The sequence below is a fragment of the Delphinus delphis genome, chromosome 6 (assembly GCF_949987515.2).
Source record: "Delphinus delphis chromosome 6, mDelDel1.2, whole genome shotgun sequence".
NCBI classification, from domain to species: Eukaryota; Metazoa; Chordata; class Mammalia; order Artiodactyla; family Delphinidae; genus Delphinus; species Delphinus delphis.
Window position 1 is genome coordinate 49703329 of NC_082688.1, and position 21825 is coordinate 49725153.

A 21825-nucleotide genomic window follows, 5' to 3' on the forward strand; every position below is an offset into this window, starting at 1 on the left:
AGAAGGCATGAGACTCCAGACAGAAATATGTAATGATAGTTTTTATTTTTTGCATCATTTTGTTGGTTAAATTTTGCCTCCAGTACATCTTTGAAATATAAAAAGTATTATCCAATTTCTGGTTTTCTCTCCACTCTTGAGCATATAACAAGGCAGAAGTTGAATTGATGTTAACACCCTTGTTTGGACTCCATGGAGCCTGTGTCTGCTCTGAAGATGTTTGCCCACCTTGACTTTGTCAGCAATGGTGTGGTGGGTAGTGGGCTTCCACCAGGTAGGGTACTCTCTTGTTTGGGGACAGTTTTTGCTTTAAAGGAGCTTAGCTGGAGCTAAGGTCTGAGTCTTCACAGGCAAAGGCCACTTCTCTAGTTCAAAATGCAGACGTAACATTCTACACATAACAGCGTAGAGGTCTTATATCAGAAAGAGGCTTACCACTGATCACTAAAAAAATGCAAGAGAGTAGTGGTTGACTGCTTTCTGTGCAAGTTGGAAAACATGGTAAGGCTGGACACCCCACTGACATCAGTTATTCAGTAAATGTTTACTGGGTGCCTACTGTTTATAAGACACAAGGCTAGGAACTTGGATTATAAAGATGAATAAGACAAGAGCCCTCTGGAAAGTTCTTGGGAGAGGGGAGGCAGACACATAAACAGATAATTACAAAACCCGAAACATGCCATCAGGGGAGAATGGTACCTTGAATAGAGTCTGAGAAAGCTTCAGCAAGATGAGTGCTTTCGAAGGAGAGAATGAGGGAGAACTCTCTAGGTGGAGGTCAGTAACGGCACATGCAAACAGAAGGAAGCACAAGGGGCCTCACTTGCATGCAGAAGCCTGGGGCACGAGTGTCTGAGGGGAAGCGCCGCCTGATAAAGGCTGGTGTGGGTCCCCTGAGAACCTCGGTGAGAGCAGTGCCCACCAAAGTCACATTTGTGCCTCTTCTCCAGTGTCCCATGGTGGACGCCTGGGACTGGTCATCGAGCCTTACTGTGGGGTCTGACCTGCCTCTTCTGCATCCCAGCCTGCTCTCCAGATAATCTGTCTTCTCACATCATCTGGCGATGACCTGGTGCTCACAACATTGCAAAGACTCCATTTTCAGAAGATTTGCACCAGAAAATAATTAGAGAAATAGGCACTGTGGGATACTTTGGGAGCATTTATTTTTTTCAACGAAGGTGATATACATGGCTCTCAAACCAAGCAATTAAAGAAAAAGCAGCTGCTCTAGCTTCCCCAGGGACTAGACCTTTAAAATTTTTGTGACAGAGAAAACTACTTGGGGAAAAATAGACATAAATGTCCAAGGAAGCTCTTCAAGTTTGAATACCTGGGAAAATTTAAAGGCATTAAATTATCATGAAAACTTGACTACATTAATTTTGAGTAGGCCAGACACAGAGCTAACTCAGCAAGTCCCCACCAACTCTCTTGGGTGCCGAATGAAAAATTCTGTGTGTTCTTTTTAAAGGCACACGGGGCACCTTTCTTGTGTCCAGGGACCGTGGGGCTTGGGTACTTCGTGTCTGATGTTACCCTAATGCTCATCCTCTTGACTTAACTGCGGAGCAGCTGATTTCTGCATGTGAGTGTTGAAGAGACTCATTGGTCCTCACCTCCCTGCTCAGGATCAGGTATATCGGCTCATGGGAAACAAATCCAGGCTTCACAGCAATAGACTGGGATGGTACCACATCTGTGTGCATAATACTGCATTTCACCATATCATGCTTCAGTTCATTTGGTGTTTCCTGTCATTAAGACTCTTTGGAAAGGATTTATTGTTTTTATGATTTCACACAGTGCTTGCTGGGGCCCCCCTTGTATGTGAACGTGCCCCCTCCCTTCCTGAGCACCATTGCTCTGTGGGACATTCTCCCTTCCCACGCAGAGGTGTATTACTGATGTCTCTGTGCCTCCGCTTCCCCGTGAGGTTCAGTCTCCAGAGGTCAGAAGCAGGTTCTAGCTATTGCTTGTGTGATTTTGCTTTCTTTACCCAGAACATACCTCTCCTCACTCACAGCCCCACGCTTCCTCAGAGAATAGGTCCTTGACTGGGTTCGGTTTTATGCCTTCTATCAAACATCACCAACAGACTGTGAAGCTGCATGTTCTTCCTCTCAGAGGACCATGGCTACAGAATTCGTAAGCATCCCTGTGGCTCACCTGAAGGTTCTCTTCATCCCCCCAGATTTCAGGAGCGTGCAGAATTGTTTGGGAATCAGCTGGGGAGGGTTTTCAGCGCCTGCACTATTCCCATCCCTGTGCTTGTTTTCTTTCTTTGGTCATTCAGTCAGCAGGGCTTAAAGGGCGCTGCCCTGGAGCTTCAAATCCATTCAAGCAGGACCTGCACAGGGAGCCTGAGCCCATCACCAGGTTGGGGACTATGCTTTCCAAATCTTTTCTATGCCTTATTTTTAAACATACCATTTAACAAAGAATTTTTTAACTCTTCTAAGAGTATCAAGGTAATGTTTTTTGGATGCCGAAATATCTCTGTGTTTTCAGTGGCCTCTGGATTATATCAGACAGAATATTTCACAGGGGGTGTGGTTTCCAGTCATCAGAATCAGTCCCAGCTGCCTCTTTAAAAATTCATGTTTTAATTTTTCCCTTTCCTTTCAGGTAATCTTGGGCAGGTGATTTTATAAGACATTTAGCACCCAAAGTCTTTTGTTTCCCTCAGTAAGAAAAATGTTTTAAAAATGGAAACATTTGAGTATCACTATTAGCTTTATTCATCTAGGGCTTTAAGTTTGATATTCAGCTTTCGCGCTGCTTGAACCCTTGGCCTAAGGTGGGGGGCCGGGTGAGGCTGAACTGTAAGGGCTCCTTTGGAAACAGGGCAGGAATTTAGCGAAAGCTCGACAAATCCAAGCCTTCTATGTACATTTGGCAGTTCCTTTCCAAGAAAGTTTTCTCACTGCTGAAATGTGCTTCAGATATGTGCACCTCTGTGTCCCCCAGGGCTGGGCGGTTCACCCAGTCCCTCACTCTGTGATGCTCACTGTGATTTCCTCTGCTGTCTGTGTTCCAGTCCCCATCTCCTGGCAGTTCCTCACCCCTGGGTGCAGAGTCTTCGAGCACACCCCTTCATCCCAGTGACCCCACGGAAGCCTCCACAAATAAAGAGGTAGGGTACCATTTTGTTTCAAAAGCTATCAGCCCGTTATGTCTTATTCTGTTTCTGGTTTATGCTTTCTCCAGCCTCCCACAGAGCTGCTGACCCAGATTACCCTGCGGAGAAAAATTCTGATCTCTCCAGCGTGGAATTCGGTGATAAAGCCACGCCATCCAGTTTGACAGCCGCTAGCCACAGGTGTCTATTTTAATTCATAAATAAAATGAAAAAGTCACCTCCTCAGGCACACTAGCCACATTTCAAGGGCTCGGCAGCCACACGTGACGAGTGGCTATTGTACTGGAAGCAGAGATTACTGAACATTGCCATGATGGCAGAAGGTTCTCTTGGACGTGGGACATCAAAAGCTCTTTTAGCAGCATCCTTCCTGGAGCTGTTATGAGCCTCAGTGCCATGGCATTACAGTTGCTCTGTGGTTTGGGAAATGGGCTGGTTTCTTAAATACTAATTTATTTCAGGCCCAAAGTGAAATATCTTTCATGACAACAGGATGACTGCTTGTCCTGGCTTACCTGGGGTGGTCCCGGTTCACACCTGTTGTCCAAGCAGTACACCTGGTGAGCACCCCGTCTCACGTTTGAAAGCAGCAGTGCTGTCCAGGAGAACTTTCTGTGATGCAGGGAATGTTTTACTTCTGGACTGTCCCATATGGTAGACACTACGACGTGTGCCTAGCAAGCCCTTGAGGTGTGGCTAGTGGCACTTGAGGAAATGAATTTTGCATTTTATTCCATTTAAATTAACTTAAACAGCTGTGTGTGGCTAGGGGCTGCTGGACAGTGCAGCCTTAAAGTGTCTCTTTGGACAGCAAATCGTATGGTCACCCTACTGATGGAGGCCATGCTGAGCACTGGCAGAGAATATTGAAGAGAGAAGATGCTGCTTTGCTCCCACTAAGGGTTCTGGGGCTAGAAACGGGCAGGTGTTTTTCCCCTGAGAGGGAGCCATTGCTCTCTCCAGCACCTGTTGTCCTTTGACACCTGACTAACTGCTACCCTCACCTACTTATGAACTAGCAACAGGTAAACACTGGCCTGCACCATCATCTGTGTGTGGGCTCAGCTCATTCTAAATATAGATGCTGCCTAATCAACACTGAGGACAGGCGTTAAAGAGCTAAACCACATAATGAATGATTGTCTCATTTTTCCTTCCTTTTGCTAATAATTTTCCATTAAATTCAATGGAAGAAAGTGACCTCCATTTTAACCTGAGTGGCAGATCGCTTCTAAAAGGAGTCTTAGTTAAAACTTACCCTTAAAATATCATTGAATTCACATACGTTTGCCATTAAATATTCATGCAGGGGAGAAGTATTTTTTTCATTAATCTATTCATATTAAACCAAAAAAACATGAGGAGACCTTCTCTGAAACGGCACCAACATTAGAATTTAGATTTGAAATATGCTTTGTCCTTCTCTGGTCTTCATCAGGCCACAGGAACAGGAGTAATGGGCTTACGGTTTCTGCTGGCCCTGCATCCTACAACATCACCTTGTACTTTATTCATAGCACACGAATAGGTAAGAACAAATGGCAAGAAGAAAAGCCACAGTGATAATAACAGTAACGAGAGTTACCATTTCTTGAGCATTTATGGCATTCAGGCACCAGGCCAAGCAAGTCACATAGTATCTCATTCAGTCCTTAAAATACTTCTGCGAGGTAGGAATTAATGTCCTCATTTGTTAGTGGAGGAAGCTGAGAGGTTAAGTAACTTACCTGAGGTCTCAGATCTCACATGTGGTAGAGCCAAGTTTTGAATCCAGAGCTCCGGAGAGCCCAGGCTCTTAACACCAGAATCTGCTATCCCTGCGATGAAGAGTACTTGCAGGTCACACACTGAATGGACAGGGTAGCTTGTATGTTATTATTGCAGTTTTCAAGCCTCTGGGCTCTACACATGGTTTATGTGACCTCCTGGAACATCCCAAAGATTTGGCCTTTAAGTTCTTGAATGTGGCTTTATTAATTCAACTAAGGTTCATCTGTGTCCACATGTGGGAAAACACAGGGCTAATCAGACATCTGAATATTCAGCGTTTGATTATTCATCAGATATAATAAGCAAGTTTCTCATTTGGCACACGTTTCTTCATATCTTTAGAAATAACGATGAAAATCCTCTTTGTGTGCAATAATTAGAGATTAGAGACTCTTTCGTTTCACAAAACTCTTTAAAAAAAAATTGACTACCCCAGAGATTAAAGAAAGCCAGTCATGAGTTCATGAATAGAGAATAAGTGAATGTACCAAGTGCCCTCCGTTGTGACTCTAAGTAAAACAGCAGCTTTTAGAGCCATAGACTAGAGCAGTTCTTTTGTAGCATCTGCTAAAATCTAAATCTAATAGCCCAAGAAAATATAAATATAAATTGGCTTCTTGGTTGTACCTGGAGGCTAAACCATTTTGATTAGATGAAGTAAAGCCCTCATTGCCCCTAGATGCTGAGGGCAAGGACAGGGAAATGGTTGGGGAATAATAATCTAAAAGTCTTTGGCTCTTACAAAGAAGCTAGCTTTCATCTGCATACCATGAAGTTACGGATTTTTTTCCTTAAAGCAACAGAGTTTAAGCCAACAGGCACTCAGCTGGGCCTATCTTCTCACTTGAGTAAATGGAAAGTAAAATTAAGGTGAAGCACCATTGAAATTGGAGTCCTCTTTTCTCCTATCCACATAATCCTGGCTTTCACTAGGTGTGCCTCTTTCCATAAATGCATTAGCAGCCAGTAACTTTTCATTCCTGGTGATCTTGTGTCCTTAGTTTCTTTAAAGGTGATCCTTTCTGAAACCAGAAACCCACCCTCTTTGGTGTGAGGAACCATTTCATCCCCGTGAGCACATCTGCAGCAGGTTTACTGAGATTGATCTGCGTTGTGTATTGTGTCATTAGTGTTGAATTCTTGTCACTGTCCTGGATTGAGTTTAGAGTCTTAAAATGGTTTCTTCGACTGCCTCCAATTTCTCACATAACAATTAACACTAATATTTTTTAGAATGTTGTGCAAATATTAACTAATTAATCATTCCTTAGCCATTCCCATCTTCCAAGTGAAGAGCACTGTGTAAAGTGCTATGATATGGAGTTGTTTCCCATGATATACCAGCCATCATCTAGGGGCCTTCAGTCTTCGAGTCCACTAGGCACCTCAGAGTATACCATCAGTTCAAGTCAACCTACTGAGTAGCTATGTTGTACTAGGTAGTCTTGTTCTGAAATGATCACCTAACACCTGGTAGATTCTTGGCAATGAAAATCTTTAGGTTTTTTGAAGATAACCCTTGGCCATGCAAACCCTGATTTTGCCCATTTTAGGGACTCTTGTCTTTTACGTTAGCTCTCCACTCTCTCATCACCCTGCCCTAGACATACCAGCTGCAAATTCTGTCACTGGTTAGAGCAGGAATGAATTACCTATTCTTATTCCACTGAGAGTTAACTCTAGGACATTTGCTTGTGAAACGAACCAACTGGTAAGTACTGCTCCTCTGAGAGCTAGCATTTAAACTGCCATCCAATCAGGTTCTAGAAGGTTTCTAGCTGATTACATCCACTTCCAAGGATGCTTTGGGAGACTGACCTTTGCTATGAGGTTTTACTTAGTATAAGAAATTACAGGGTTTTTAAATTACCTCTTTGTTTATTGGGTTCTTATTTTAAGGTAACACAATAATAACTTATGTAATGGATTTTTTACACTAAAATACATCAGTAAGGGATGAAAGGAAGAGATAAAAACTGTAGCAATCATTTTTAGCACAGTTAGAGATCAGTGCAGCAAAGACATAAAGTGGAATAAAATTCTCAAAGGGAATTCTTAATTTTAGCATATAATCATTTCATTGGTGCCTTTACTAATCAGCAGTTTCTCACTTAGGCACCCAAATTCTTAAGAATACAAATTGAGTCCTTCTTATTGCTATTAATGATTATGAATTTTGGTCCATGGGTTATTTTTTAAGATGACAGACATCACTCTGATTGCAGAATGTAGGATTTTTAGATTATCTAAAATATGAATGGGTGGTTCTGGGCTTTGGGTAACCTTTAATAATAAATGCATATGTTTATTCACACTTCACTTTTTGTAGCCAAAAATGGTTGACAACTGGTTAATATCTGTCATTGGTGATGTATTTATTTTTCATGTTGCACAGATGGCTGTGTTAATGCATTTTTCATCATGCTTTGCCCTTTTTGAAACCTCTTTGTCTTAATTGCAGTCAAGAAAAAGCTTGGCTTCATTCCCAACCTACGTCGAAGGTAAGAGCTGAGAAGGAAATATTGAACACCGAGTCATTCATGAATCTTCTAGCATTTTGGGTATTGGAAGCCCTGGGCTGTAAGACGATAGTGGGGAAAAGAGACCACAAAGTCACCTATTCTCAGTCTTAAGTCTTAGAATCTTAGACTAAAACAGCAGTAGCCATGAACCTCTCAAAGACCCTCCTCCCTGCCTTTGCTGATTCTGTCCAGGAGACTCTGAGGCTGGGGGCTTTGCCCAGCCTAGAACTGGCCATATTGGATCCAAAACCCAAGTCTCCTTATCTCTAGTCCAATATACCTCTTGCATCCATCAAGGCCCATTCAAATGGGAATGATGTTTAACTAAGGGAGAAATTTTGCTCTTGATTTAAAAAATAAATAAAAAGACCTTCCTAGTAATTCCTGTCTCTTGCTTGGATGAGCTAGTGATAGTAACATTTATCAAGCTCTTTCTTACTGTCTGCCAGGTACTGTTCTAAGCACTTTCTATGTAATAACTAATTGAATCCTCATGTTGATCTTGTGAAGTGGTTTTTATCATTATCCCCATGTTATGCACGAGAGAACTGAGGCATGCGGGGTGTGAGCAACCTTCCCAAGATCCCACAGTTAAGTAGCAGAGACAGGCTGGGAACCAGAAGTCTGACTCCACCATTCTCCCTGTAATCAATATCCGATGCAGTGCCTTTGTTTTCTGCCACACAAATGTTGATATTATGCAGGTCCTATGGATTCTGGCAATTTGCTTGTAGTTTGGTGTTCCTGGCAATATCTTGTCACCTAGTTTTGTTGTAAATATATTCCAGTGGTCTTTGGTTTCCCTATCTAGTTTCTTTGTTTTAGGTGGTGATTAAGAGAGAATAAAAAACTATGCTAATACTACCATCTTCTTAGAACCCTCCAAAGTAGTTTTTTAATGCTAAACAAATTATGTAAATGTTTGTCTAACACCCTCCTCTGACTTCCCAATTCATTCATAATAAAATTACAATTTATTAACCTAAAAAAAAAAAATCTGATGCAGTACTGCCACACATGGTTGTGCAGGTTGTTCACTGCACAAATGTATCCTGTCAACAAGCCTGGTGGGGCCACAACTCAATCCAGGCTAGACATCCCAGCTTGAGGTCAGGCCACACAACTGGAGTGTGCTACTGATCCTCTACCAGGGAGGACAGCAGATGATTTGGGGGGCAGGGTAGATTGTCATTCCCTTGAAGGAGGATTTTCTGGGGGCCAGAGGATGCCCAGACATCGTGTCTGGGCTTTGGATCCTGTGCATGAACCGTTGGTGTGTTCCACTGCCCAAGAATGAACTACCTGGATTCATAAACCTACCTGAACCCTTGGGCCTGAAGCCCAGGACAAGCTCATAGGTTTGGTTGTTACTCAGGTTTCTTTCTTGAGTAACTTGGAAATTATTTCCACCATCTTTGCAAAGCTCCAAAACTCCACAAGAGTACCTTGGGGAGTTTTCAGAAGTTGACTGTTTCAGAATAGTCAAAACTATTCTTCATATCCATTCCTCTAGGCCTAGAGATTTTCAAGCTCGGCATTAACATGAGTGTGAAGATATAACGTGTGTGCTCATTCACCCACAGAGCAGCATAAAGGCATCACTGAAAAGGAAAACCTGCAATTCTTTGACTTAGGACCATTATAACTTTTTTTTTTTAACTTTTAAAAAATCCACTAGCACTGAGCCTAAAATGAACTTATGAAATTCGGGCTGTTTTTTGTGAGCGTAATACCGTGACATTTGATTTTAGTCAGTTTCCCCAGAGGATAATTGACATAAGATCATATCTCAAATATATATTTGTTTAGGTCCAATATTTCTGTCTCTTGGCTGCCTGATATTTATACAGTCACTTAAATATTATCTGGATTGCTTTTAAGTATATCTGCATATCCATACTCATTATGGTTAAAGAAGGACCCTTTTCAGTAAATAGAGCTAAATCCACTGATGAATATATGATATAGGAAGTCCCATAGAGAAGATGTTGCATTTTTGTTTTTCTTTTAACATTCGTTATTTTCACAAAATAAATGGAAGCTTTTTAAAAGTTGCTCTTCCAGGTGAGACCTTTTTTTCCTCAATACCGGGTTGTCAAAAATGATTATGTTTCTGTAACATTATAAATCTATCACTGGAATTTGAGAGAAGACTGATTAATCTCTTACTTCTTACAAGGCACAGTGTGGATCCAAACTTGTCCGGTATTATTTTAGTTTGACAGCGCTTCCCTGCTATATACCTAAAGTTGTACATTGTAAATGACCTGCATCCTTCTCGCATCTATAAAAGCTTCAGGGTAGGAAGGGTGTAGCTGTTGAGAAGCATGTAAGTGACTGGTATGTGGTGGAGGCAGCTGTGGCTGTGGATCACTCAGAGTTTATCCAGAGTCTCAGAAAGATTGAGAATCAGAAAACGAACAGGTTTCCTGACTTAATTACTACACACACGCTTTGTGAAGGCCTTTCCTAAAACATTGTTAAATTTCTTTTTTTCCACCACCAACTTGGTTTTAGGAAAATGAATAGATTACTTTAAGGCTGTACCCTGATAAGTAGCTTATCGTGGGAAGCAGCTGTTTAAGCTCAAGATGAGCTGGATGTGTAAGGATAAAGATAAAAACCATTGCAGATTAGCTCTCCAAAAGGAAAAAGCAAATTGTTTCCATTTCAAGTTATCTAATTTACGACGCTGAGGTTTTAACAGTGGGTTAAAAAGTATATTTTAGTCTTTCCAAATATGGCATTGAAGCCAAAGAAAATACGTGTATTTTCATTGCAGAATTAAAATGCCTTTCTTAGCACATCTGTTGCAAAGTTATATATTATTCCGAAACATGTTTTAATTTCCAGTAGGGTTTACAGGTGATTGTGGTTAGAATCAGATGCCCCCATTTTAAATATTTAAAACTAAGGTTTGATTTAAAAGGCTGGTGAATGAGAACAGAAAATTCCAATTTTCCTTGGAATTGATACGTATGTAGACGCAGGCCGGGAACATTGTAGCCTGTGAGTCAGCAAGGTTAGCAGCATGAGACCATGGCTTTAGGGTAATGTCACCTGTCTTGCAGATTTCAGGTTAGAGGCTATTTTGGGAATCCAAACATTTGGCAACAAATACTCATTTTTCTGATTTATAAAATTTGTTTCCCCCATTATGGATAAGATGGAAGGGGGCGATATGCATGGGTGGCGAGTAAAGGAACTGCTGTAAAATGAGTTTTTCTAATAAGACGGCCTTCTGCTCACCTAACCATCTGTCCAGCTAACATTTATTTGATACCCACTGGGTGACAGACACTGACTAGACACAGGACAGCCAGAGATGACTGTGACGAGCTCTTTGTCCCAAAGAGCTCGCAGTCTAACAGGCAAAACAACATCCTTTATCCCTGAATTTTATGTTTCATGTTTAAATAAATATTCACATTGTTTCTCACAATAAATGGACTGGGTGAGATAAGCTTCTCTAGGAAGAGATTGTTCCTTCTATTTGCAAATGAGGGCTGAGTGAAGGTAGACCAGAGAGATGCTCCAGACTCGCAGGTTGATGCACCTGCTCAGGGGTCTCTGCAACTGGCCCACCTGTGCTGGAGGTGAGCGGCGGGGGAGAGGTGGTGTGATCGGGGGGGGGTAGAGCGTGGCTTCACTCACCACTGTGGCTCTGTGTGTTACAGTTCCTGGACCTTGTGACCCTGAGGACTTGATCGATGGAATCATTTTTGCTGCCAATTACCTGGGGTCCACCCAGCTTCTCTCAGACAAAACCCCCTCCAAAAACGTGCGCATGATGCAGGCCCAGGAAGCAGTCAGCAGGATCAAGGTGAGGGGGCGCCGTGTGCTCAGAGGGGGGCGGCGGGCAGATGCGGGCGCCTGAGCCGGCCGTAGTGCTCACCCCACACCTCACGTCCCGAGCTTAGAGGAGAGGAGACTGAGGTGACGTGGCACGCAGTGCTTATACACGTACCTGCCAACAGTTCTAAACGGAAAAAAGATTTCCAAAGTATGCTGGAGTCCTGATGTATAAATGCTACATAATGTGTTGGTTGTTCTTAAAGGCCAGTCTTGAGGAAAAAGTGATAAGCTTTGAAAAGGTGAGAAAGGATAACATTGTAAGTATTATATTTCCAGTATAATATGTGAGAGCTGTATCACCGTATTTCCTTGTACAGTTAGAGACCAGTGACTAAAACGTCCGTGATACAGTGTGGTTCCAACTAGCTGTCATTGCATTCGAACCGGTTGATCCTGTTCAAGCTAGACTGAACTGGCTTGCTTCACCTAAAACGAGCCATTTGATCAGATCTACCCTGGCTAGTCTGAACCAAGTCAGTGCAAGGGTAACTCAGTGCAAACCAGTCATAACCCGTTTGAATCTGCCTTATCAAGATTTAAAAGCAGCGAGCCTATTTGATCCCTGAAGAAGCACTTTTGTCTAGTTTAATTCATTCACAGCTAGTTTGAACCGGCCAGAGCTGGTTTGATCCCATGGAAATGCAGAGCTCTAGACTCTCCACCACGATGCTAGTGCCACCTAGAACCACGCACAAGCCAAGGGCGACAGCGGCCCTCATGGTGCCATCACGTAATTCAAGTGCCATTAAGGGCCACCAGCACCTAGAGCCCCTGAGGCTGTTTCCACGTAGAGCCACAGGCATCGCATCACCGTTGAAATCAGAGCCGGGTGTTTCGAGTGACTTGGGATAGGTTATGACTTCCCAGATTTGGTTCTGTCTGGTGTCCACTGGCCAGAATCAACTCCCTCCTCAAGGGACCAGTCCCTTTTTCATGTCTTCTCTCTCACACATCCCCAAGTTCCATCCTGGGCTTCGTATGGCATGTGGAATGAGAAGCACGAGTAGAAGGCCATACGTGAGAGTCCTTTACTGTCTCCATCAAGGGAAGAATATTTCTCGAGCACTTACGAGTGCAAGGCTGTGCGAGGTCCCCTGAGGGAGGGAAAATAGTGATTTGTAAAGTGAGATCCTTACCCTCAAGCTCAGCAGCACAGATGAGAAGTGAATCAAGCCAGCGCGCGTGCAGGGGGTGCCAGAGGAGGAGAGAGGGGTGTCAGGTACTAAGGGCCACAGGAGTGCGGAGAGACCTTGAGAGATGAGATGCTGCCTGAAAGCCCAAGGGAGGGGAGAGCAGCAACCACGGAGGTCACAGAGGTCACACAGCAGGGGCCGTGCTTCTGGTCCTCCGGTCGGGGCTGATTCCCATCTTATTCACATGCCCAGGCTGTGCCATGCCCTGAATATTAAACAAGGTCAGCGCTGGCCCTTCCCTTCACTACCCATCACAGCACAGTAAGCCCACACTGCAACTTTTGATAATATTATCGACATTTTAGGAATTAGGATGTGTAAGCCAGAGAGTAATTTACAGCTACATCTTACCCCCAGAGATGCATCTTATCCTGCGACTCCCGACAAGACAACTCCCTGACAATGTATCAAGCTGACCTTCCTGCCCTCCGCATCTTTCAGACTCAATAATGCTGCTGGTAGAACATCAGGTTCCTGTTGAGCTGCCCATCCAAGCTTGGCCTGATTCTTTTTCACTGTCTCCGTTATCATAAAGAGGTGACAGTAATACCCACAGATGTCCCCACAGCCTTCTCCATCTTAATTTAGTATCTCCCAGGCACAGCGTTCAGAACGAGAACGCACAAACCTCTCTGAGAGAACAAGCTGCTTTTCAGGCATTGTCCTGCCTTATTTCCTACAGAGCAGAGAACTTTAAAAACATAGTCTTTAGGGACGTACTTCTGACCCCTCCTGTCCCACAGTTTCCAAACATGTTATGATTTTGTTACATTAACATTTGCTAGGTAAACCCCCAGGGTGCCAGATGGTGAGCAAAACGCCACAAGAGAAATTGAGATAGAGAAGTTTATGACTCACAGGTCCTGGAGGAAGTACCTGCACACCTGGAGGGGCCACGTGGGGAGGTCAAGGCAGGACCTGGGCATAAGCCTTTCTTTATTGGGGTCTGTGGGTGGAATGCTTTGAGGTTGCCAGACTAAGGCCGGATTGTTCACTTCAAACCAGAATGGGGTTTTGGTGAGCTCCATGGGGGTCTTACCTAAGGGGCGCCAACGGGGAAGGCCCTGGGAGGTGGGGGGAGACTTGTTCACAAGGGCCGTCGAGGGGGTCCTTTCAGGAGCTTCCATTTGCACGTGACTCTGCGGGCTGCTCTCCACAGCATTTGCTTGCGTGAAGGAGCCAATGTCATTTTAAGGCCCACGCCAGCTGCTTGGCCAAACCAAATGGATGCGGAGGCAGTAATACCGTGGAGTAACTTAGCTGAACTCTTAACCCAGCACTTAGTTTCCCAGGTTAGTGGTACTGTTAGCTCCCCCAGGGTCAGTGGGCGTGCAAGGACCCGGCGTGGTTCTCTGACAGACGGGGACCCCGGTCAGAGAACCATGTGTTTGGAAATGGGGTGGTGCTTTTGGTTGTCACGGTGTCTGGGACATTTATATTGGCATTAGTGGCCAGAACCAGAGATACTTGATACCCTGTAATGTCCAGAACGCAGCCACATGACAAAAATTTATCTCCTCCAGAATGCCAGAGCACTTCCCTGTCAAGGAACACTACCAGGGCCCATTCAGATAAATCCTCCAGAAGAAAGCAACAGTCCACCCCCAGATAGTACTGAAGACCCCTGAGACCAAAAACTGCACGTTGCTTTTAGATGAGTTTTTCCTAGGTTCTGTTTACTGGCCTCCTGACAGGTGCCCTTGACTCCTGCAGCTAGAGTCTCTCTGTCTTTCCCCTGCCCTGTGACACGTATGTGTACTCAGTGACCTTGAGGGGAGAGCAGGCACAGACGCATCACCTGAACATAGAGCAGCGCTTAGGAAAGACGCCGCATCCCAGTACCAGATCCTGCCCAGTGCCAAGTGTTCTGTGTATTTTCTGATTTCCACAGTGGTTTCTGACAGTGTTTTTTCCCCTTCTTTAAAGTGCAGCTCCCTAGTGAAAAACCAGAAAGCTTACTTTGAATCTTCAAAGGATTGGTATCCAGAAGTTCCACAGGTCATTTGAACAAAAAATTAGATGGCTTTGTCGATCAGAACAGGCAACACAGAGGCTCTCTGATTATAAATCCATTTTAGACCTGCCTAGAGCAGAGAAAGCATTTGGAAAACGTATATTTATTTTTACAGCAAATTACTCTAGTGTGAGGAATTCATTATAGAGTAGTAAGATTAAATGGTTGCATTTCATTTATAAGTATCGTTTCACAATGTGCTTCTTGCATCTGAAGGAACTGTTGCCTAACATTAAATATTTTCTGCCTCATGTTCCTTTTACACCATTTAAACGCCTGTCAGATTGTTTGCCTTTACACCCAGCCTGACGCTTTTTCAAATTGTAAGTGGAGAAGGCTGCGTCTAGAACCCATGGTTTATTTCCACGCCCCCTAGAAAGTTACCGTCAGGATTGTGCACAGAGACTGCATTGCGTGCACAGGGAACCGAGGGGCCGAGAGCATTTCTCCAGATCACTCGGGTGGTCTCAAGGGGAGCGTGCACTGCGGTGCCCACACAAGCTCCCTTCTCTGAGGGAGGTGGTACCACGCTTTTTCCTAAAGAGAGGCTGCCCTTTCAGGAGTGAGTTACTCTGGGCCACCTCTAGAGACACGCAGAACAGAATGAGGCTGCAGAGTTTATAGCCACGTCCATCCAGGAAGGAAGGGGGAAAAATTTACTTGGAAGTCCATTCAGTAATAACCTCACCACAAACTGATGAGTAATTCCTGGCTTGGTGCTCTCACCTGCACAGAGACAGAGGAGTTTCCTCCTTTCTTTTTCCGATTTCTTCTTCCCTTCCTCCCCGCAGGGATCCCATCTTGCCCCTCTCTTTCCTCTGCCTGCATTGTTTGTTTGACCTGACGTGGATGCCAGTGAGACCTACCTCACCAGGAGTCCAGTTGTGGCCGTGTGTTTTTGGTGCTTTCTTTCTGAGCAAGCACTGAACCTGACGTTTGGGTTTCCATTTCAAAGCAGGCTTTAATTTCTGGTCTGTCCGTCAATTAATTTCTGGTCTGTCCGTCATTCACATAGCAGCAACCGTGCACTGGAATTGAATAATGATACTGAATTTACACTTGGAGTCTTAAGAATTATGATTTTCCTAATTTAACAAAGAATTTATAGGTTTATTTGCCAAAATGGGAGGCGAATTTGGAGTTGTGGTTTGGCTAGATATGAATTTGGCTCAAAAAGCAAACTGTCCCTGTGCAGGATCCTGTGATAGGCATCTTAGGAGATAAACATCAACCAATTCCTTGACCTTGAGAAACATGCATTTTAATAAGGGAGCCAAGAAGAGTGTTTAGGTAACAGTAATATAAGGCAGGCTGAGGAATCTGAAATTAAAAGACATTTCCATCCACCAAAATGTAAGAAATAAGGTGCATCTGAATGCAATAGCGGAATTACAGGACATCTGCCATTTTTTTTAAGTTTTTTTTTTCATCTTTGCACCCTCCCTAATATATTCTTTCTGCCTTTGTTCCTAATTTTTGAGAAGTAGTAATATCCTTCCAGGAAGCTTCCCATATGATTTTGAAATGCATTAGAGCAATGGTCCTCAAAGTGGGACCTGGGAATTTGTTAGAAATGCAGATTCTCAGGCCCCACCCCAGTCAGAAACTCATGGGGGTAGAGACCAGGAATCTGTTTTCATAAGCCCTCCAGGAGACTGTGATGTATGCTATAGTTTGGGAGCCACTGCCTGAGAGACGGGTGGGTCATCCAGCCTGAAGGAGCCTCTGTTCTCCAGCTGTGCTCTGCACGTTCCGGGCAAGCCGAGTGCTTCTCGCTGATGGGGTTCCATTGGCAAATAAGCGCAAGAAACGCTGCCAAACGGATCTTTTTGGGTATTTGCCACATGTGTTTTCCTAGTAAAGGCTCTGAGAAGTCCTGTACTGAGGAAATTTAATTCAGTTTGTTTAACCAGAAGCTTCCACAATTACTTGAACGCAGAATGCATTATCGCTGTGGTGGTACCTGATAGTCTTGTTGCGAGGATTCTTTTAAACATGTTTTAGGGAAATATTATGGAGAGAGCTTTGCTCTACATGCTGTCAGTATCAAAAGTGCACTATGGGGCTTCCCTGGTGGCGCAGTGGTTGAGAGTCCGCCTGCCGATGCAGGGGACACGGGTTCGTGCCCCGGTCTGGGAAGATCCCACACGCCGCGGAGCGGCTGCGCCCGAGCCATGGCCACTGAGCCTGCGCGTCCGGAGCCTGTGCTCCGCAATGTAGAGGCCACAACAGTGAAAGGCCCGCGTACCGGAAAAAAAAAAAAAAAAGTGCACTATGCAGAGACAGCCCCCCACCCCAGCCCAGGGTGGGAATCCTGCCTTAACCCTACCTAGAGAACCAAACGGAAAGCCAGTGCAGCTAGTTCACTCACCTCCCTTCCTCTCACTACATCTCCGTGCTTTGTTCCACCCTCATTCCCACTTCATTCTCTGCTCCTCAGCGGGAAGACGGGGTGATGTGCTAAATTCTGCCTGAGCCGTAGAAACTGCTTCATGTCCATGCAGAGTGTGGTGTTTGTCTCCATTTTCTTTCTCCATTTGTGAAGCTCACAAATGGCGTTTTGATATTTTTTGGTCCATGCATTTTTGTAAGAAGCATGCATTATCAAATATTATTCTGTCTTTACTAGCCTGCCCCAAAAGATCAGATTTTCCCATTCTTTTATAGAGAGATTTTCTTTAAGCGTTAAAAATTATGATTTAATTGTAGAATGAAAATTTCTATCAGTGTAGCATTGTCTAAGCCATCTGATTTCCCATCTGACTTGAAGTCTGTGGTTGATAAAGACGATATTGACACTGGTAGCAGACCCTTCACGTACATGATCTCATTTACTCCTCCAAATGGAGGGGGTGGGGAATCCTGTGAGGTAGGTATTATTACCCCCATTTTACAGACAGCCTTAGAAGTTTATAGAGGAGAAACTTGTCCGGATGGCACAGTAGCAATTTGGAATATAGAGTGAGGTTTCCAGGGTTTGACTATCTCTTCTGCCACTTAATAGCTGTGTGACCTCGGGCAAGTTAATTAGCCTCTCTGTGCCTCAGTTCCCTCTCCTGAAAGATGAGGATAATGTAGCGCCTACCTCACAGGGTTGTTGTAAGCTTTTACATTGGTACACATGAAATGCTTAGAAGGATACTGGCATATACCAAGTGCTCAGTAAATGTCAGCTGGGGAAAGAAAAGCTAGAATAGCCAGGAGGATCCCCGGCATAACTAAACTTGAAGGGTCTTAAGAACAGCACATATCCAGTACACATTGCAGATCGAGTGATAGGATGGACGGTGCTGCAGTATGTCCTGTGCACCACAGCCTGCTGGTGGTAAGCCATAATCAGTCTCATGAAACACGAGGATTTAAATGGATGTTGTCACTCCCTGCTTCAAGATGCATCCTGGCCTTAAGGCTCTCTTAGACCTTTCTCTGCTGTTCCAGCTTCTCGTTCTGACCCCAACCCCATCATCATTTCCAATGTTATGTCTAAATTTTTACTTTGTTTCAGGGCACTTGAATATCATAAGCGATTTAAAGGTGGTGTCACTCTCAGTGCATAAAATATTTTTAGCTTCATAAAAATTGTCTCAGAATGCCTTTCATGAAACTCAGTTTGCCTTTGGATTCTCTTCCTCATCACCCATTCCAGTAAAAAACAGAATGTGGGCATTCCATGGGTGGCAGACTTACTTTCCTTTGAAAAGGGCCCTTTCAGATCACTCTTGCTGAGAGTGAAGAATTTTGACCAATAGCTATTAAGTTTTGGTATCAAAAATCATGGAAATTTATATATTACTGCCATAGCATTCAGGGGAGGTGGTAGAAGACAAACAGATGTTAGGATCTCACAGCAGTTGTTTATCTTGAGGATTATAACTGGTGCAGATCAGAGCATCCCTGGCAGAACGCTGAGATTCCACCCAGTAATCTCTGAGGCACAGCATCAGCACAGGGCCACTCCTCAGATGTGCGGGTATTTCCACCGTCATGCACAGTGGTTAGGATGATGCTTGCAGTTGCTGCCTTCAGACTTTTCCAGAGTAGGCTGTTCACCTCGAACTCATGACCAGCAGTACAAGCTGTGGGGGGGCTCTGTGGGAGTGGGGCTGCCCTAGTCTCCTGGTGCACCAAGATTAGCCATTTGGTGTTTGGATAGCTGACTCATCGAGTTTAGGTAGTACAGACAACACATGTAGTCACTAATGAAATAGTGACACGCTGCTGAGAGCAAGAGCTTTCCCATCAGGTGAGTACCAAGGATGTGAGGGAGCAGCTCTCCCTGTACCCCACCCCCATCCCCACAGCAGTTACATGGTTTGGCCATTGACTCACCATCGTTTGAGTAAGATCTGTGTATATGTACCAAGCCCTACCAAAGCCAAGAGGTTGCACCCTGACATAGGCAGATTATAATCATCTAACATCATAATCATATAAGAGCAAACACAAATAGAGTGCTTATAATGCACCAGGAACTGTTCTGAGAGCATTGTATATACAGTTGACCCTTGAACAGCACTGGTCCCCTTACATGTGGGTTTTTTTCAGTAGTAAATACTGCAGTACTGTATGTTCCAAGACTGGTTGAATCTGTGATTGGTTGAATCCGAGGATGTGGAACTGTAGATACAGAGGAACCGAACTGCATATACAGAGGGCCAACTGACTGTAAGTTATATGCAGATTTTTGACCCTGCGGTGGTTTTGGCACCCCTAACGCACACATCGTTCAAGAGTCAACTGTATTCATTTTATCCTCAAAACAGCCCTATGAAGTCGATACTGTTTTTAACCCTCATTTTACAGTTGAGGAAACTGCAGCACAGAGACATGAAGTGGCTTGTTCCGAGTCACACAACTAGTAGGTAGCAGAGCCAGAATTCAGTTTTAGACAGTCTGGCCTCAGAGTTTCTATTTTTATCAACTGTTCTATCTTGAATAAATATTACACCCATTTCTAGTTAGGTATAGGCTCTATTCATGTTACACAAATTTAAGGCAAGAAGTATTACTAGAGATAAAGAGGGAGAACAATTCAGAAATCAGTAACAAAAATATAACTAGGAAATCTTCAAGTATATTAAAATTAAGAAGAACACAGTTCTAAATAATGTTCAAAGAAGAAATCACAGTGGAAATTAGAAAGTGTTTTGAATGAAATAATTAAATTGCAACATCAAAATTTGTGGGATACTGCTAAAGCAGAGATTAGAGGAGGCTCATAGTTTTATATAAATATATCAGGAAAGAAAAAAGTTTGAAAATCCATACTTTAAGTTTTCATCTTAAGCTAGAAAAAAAAATTGGCAAACTGAAGCCAAAGAAAAAAGAAGGAATAAAGGTACAGGCTGAAATCAGCGAAATAGAACACAGGCATACAGTAAAGGAAATCGACAGAATCAAAAGTTGGTTCTTTGAAAACATCAATTGCAGTGAAGTGTAAGAAGCACCTCAATACATGTCCTTCCTACTACTACCCCTGGCAGCTACTAAATTCTGATCTAGGAAATCGATTATAGAGTGGGATTTTTTTAAGCCAGTCCTCCTCCCACAGAAATGCTTTATACCACTGTCAGTATTAGTTTGTTGATTCCCTTTTCAACTGAGTCTCTGCAAATTCTTTTCTAACTGTTCTCCTGTCTCTGTTTGTTCCATGCTAAGCAGATGGCCCAGAAATTAGCCAAAAGCAGGAAGAAGGTGCAGTACAAACAACTTCATCAGCTTGGTGTTATGCCTGTTTTTTTTTTTTCCCATTTATTTACGTTTTGCCTTTTTTCTTATTTCGTGTTTTTGTTTTCTGCATCCAGCAAGTTTTTGTTCAGATTTCTTTTTGAACCGCCCCATAAGCCAACGTTTCTCAAAACTCAGTTGCCCAAAGTGGCTGTTTTCTGTTGCTCATTAGTCATCTCACTCCAGAGGAATGACAGGGAGCAGATTGGGGATGCTGAAGGGATCCTGCAGTAGTGTGCAAGTGCCCACCATTCAGGAGCATTCACGTGGCAGGGACCTGGGTCTGCTCAATTCTAGTCATGTTTGATTTGTGGATCTGTCAGATTGCTGGATGCAAAAAAGAAAACTCGCTAATAACCACACGTGTGCAGAGTCAAGCCCTGAGTGAATCAGACTAATGTGCTTTTTTGGTTGTGAAGCTTCTAGGTGCTTATGAGCTACCCATGGGACACTGAGGCATTGGGGCTCACTCTTACTGGGGTAGCTTCAGGAGTAGGTACTGCTTCTGTGGTGTGTGGTGTGTGGGAACACGAAGACCCTCTTACCACAGCTGCCTTGTTTGCACCTGCTGTAAGCATTGTCCCCCAGGAGCAAACTCTGACTTCTCCAAGGTCCTGGGGGTATGAGTCAGTTGCCCTTTGTTCCTTCAGTCTGTTGGGCTCTGAAACCCTTGCAGACAGTGCCATTCACGATCATTGTTCATGGAGTCAGATCTACTACAGTTACTGCTTCCATGGCGGAAGAAGCAAGGAAGGGTCCGCATTTCTCCCTGTAACCTGGAGATGCTCACTCCCGTCCCCGTGTCATCCTCTGTGTGGTCCCTTCAGCTTTGGCGGTCTAGTTCTGAAGTCTGCATCGCTGTTCTGGTGACTGTGTCTCAATGCCTCTGTGTATGAGCTAACCTTGCTTGCACGCACCTGGGTCAGAGTAACATATTGAGCTTTCTCTCGGTGCCTTTTCCTTCTCAGGCCCCTGAAGGTGAATCTCAGCCAATGACCGAAGTGGATCTCTTCATTTCTACCCAGAGAATCAAAGTATTGAACGCTGACACGCAGGTATTAGCTGGCTCCCACCTTCCTCGGGGGTGAAGCTTAGCATGACAACTAGGAGACTGTGCGCTTGTCTGTAGAGCAGCTGTCCCCAGATGCTGGCTTCCACACAAGCTAGAAGGTGGTGTATGCAGTGCCTGCTGCCGGGCTGGGGGATGGGGAGGGACTTGGTAGGGAGGATTGGGGCTATTCAAGATCAAAGGAAAAAATAAGCCTTGGATATTGTTTGCTAATAATTCTCATAAGTTTTTATCAGAAGATTCATGAACAAACTAGCCTTTTAAGAAATTTTGTTTAAAATCACACACATACACACACACACACACAATACAATCATCCAGTCATCACATGCAGATTTTTTATTTTTTAACTTCCCCACCAGAGATTCTACTGGTTGTAAAATGACTGAAATTCCTTTTCACATACTACAGACCACTTCCTGCTCTGGGTTATCACAAGCCAAGGGAATTGCTCCCAGGCCTGGGTGGGCGCGTGTAAGTCTGCCAACAGGGTGTTTGCAGCGAGCTCCCACGTGTGGACCGCACTTGGC

General features: G+C 44.0%; 1 protein-coding gene and 1 long non-coding RNA gene across 2 annotated transcripts in view; one reads left to right on the forward strand and one right to left on the reverse strand.

Annotated features, from left to right (window-relative positions):
- APBA1 (amyloid beta precursor protein binding family A member 1) overlaps positions 1–21825 on the forward strand; it is a 240059-nt gene that overhangs the window by 195535 nt on the left and 22699 nt on the right. The window contains exons 3-7 of the mRNA XM_060014643.1: positions 3044–3139; positions 7377–7416; positions 11115–11260; positions 20161–20193; positions 21195–21281. Coding sequence (XP_059870626.1) covers positions 3044–3139; positions 7377–7416; positions 11115–11260; positions 20161–20193; positions 21195–21281 — 402 coding nt within the window. The remainder of the gene's footprint in view (positions 1–3043; positions 3140–7376; positions 7417–11114; positions 11261–20160; positions 20194–21194; positions 21282–21825) is intronic.
- Positions 12310–15387, reverse strand: LOC132426632 (uncharacterized). Its single transcript, XR_009519741.1, has 3 exons — positions 15366–15387; positions 14445–14569; positions 12310–12386 (listed from the first exon to the last, which is right to left on the reverse strand). It is a non-coding gene; the product is annotated as an uncharacterized lncRNA (long non-coding RNA).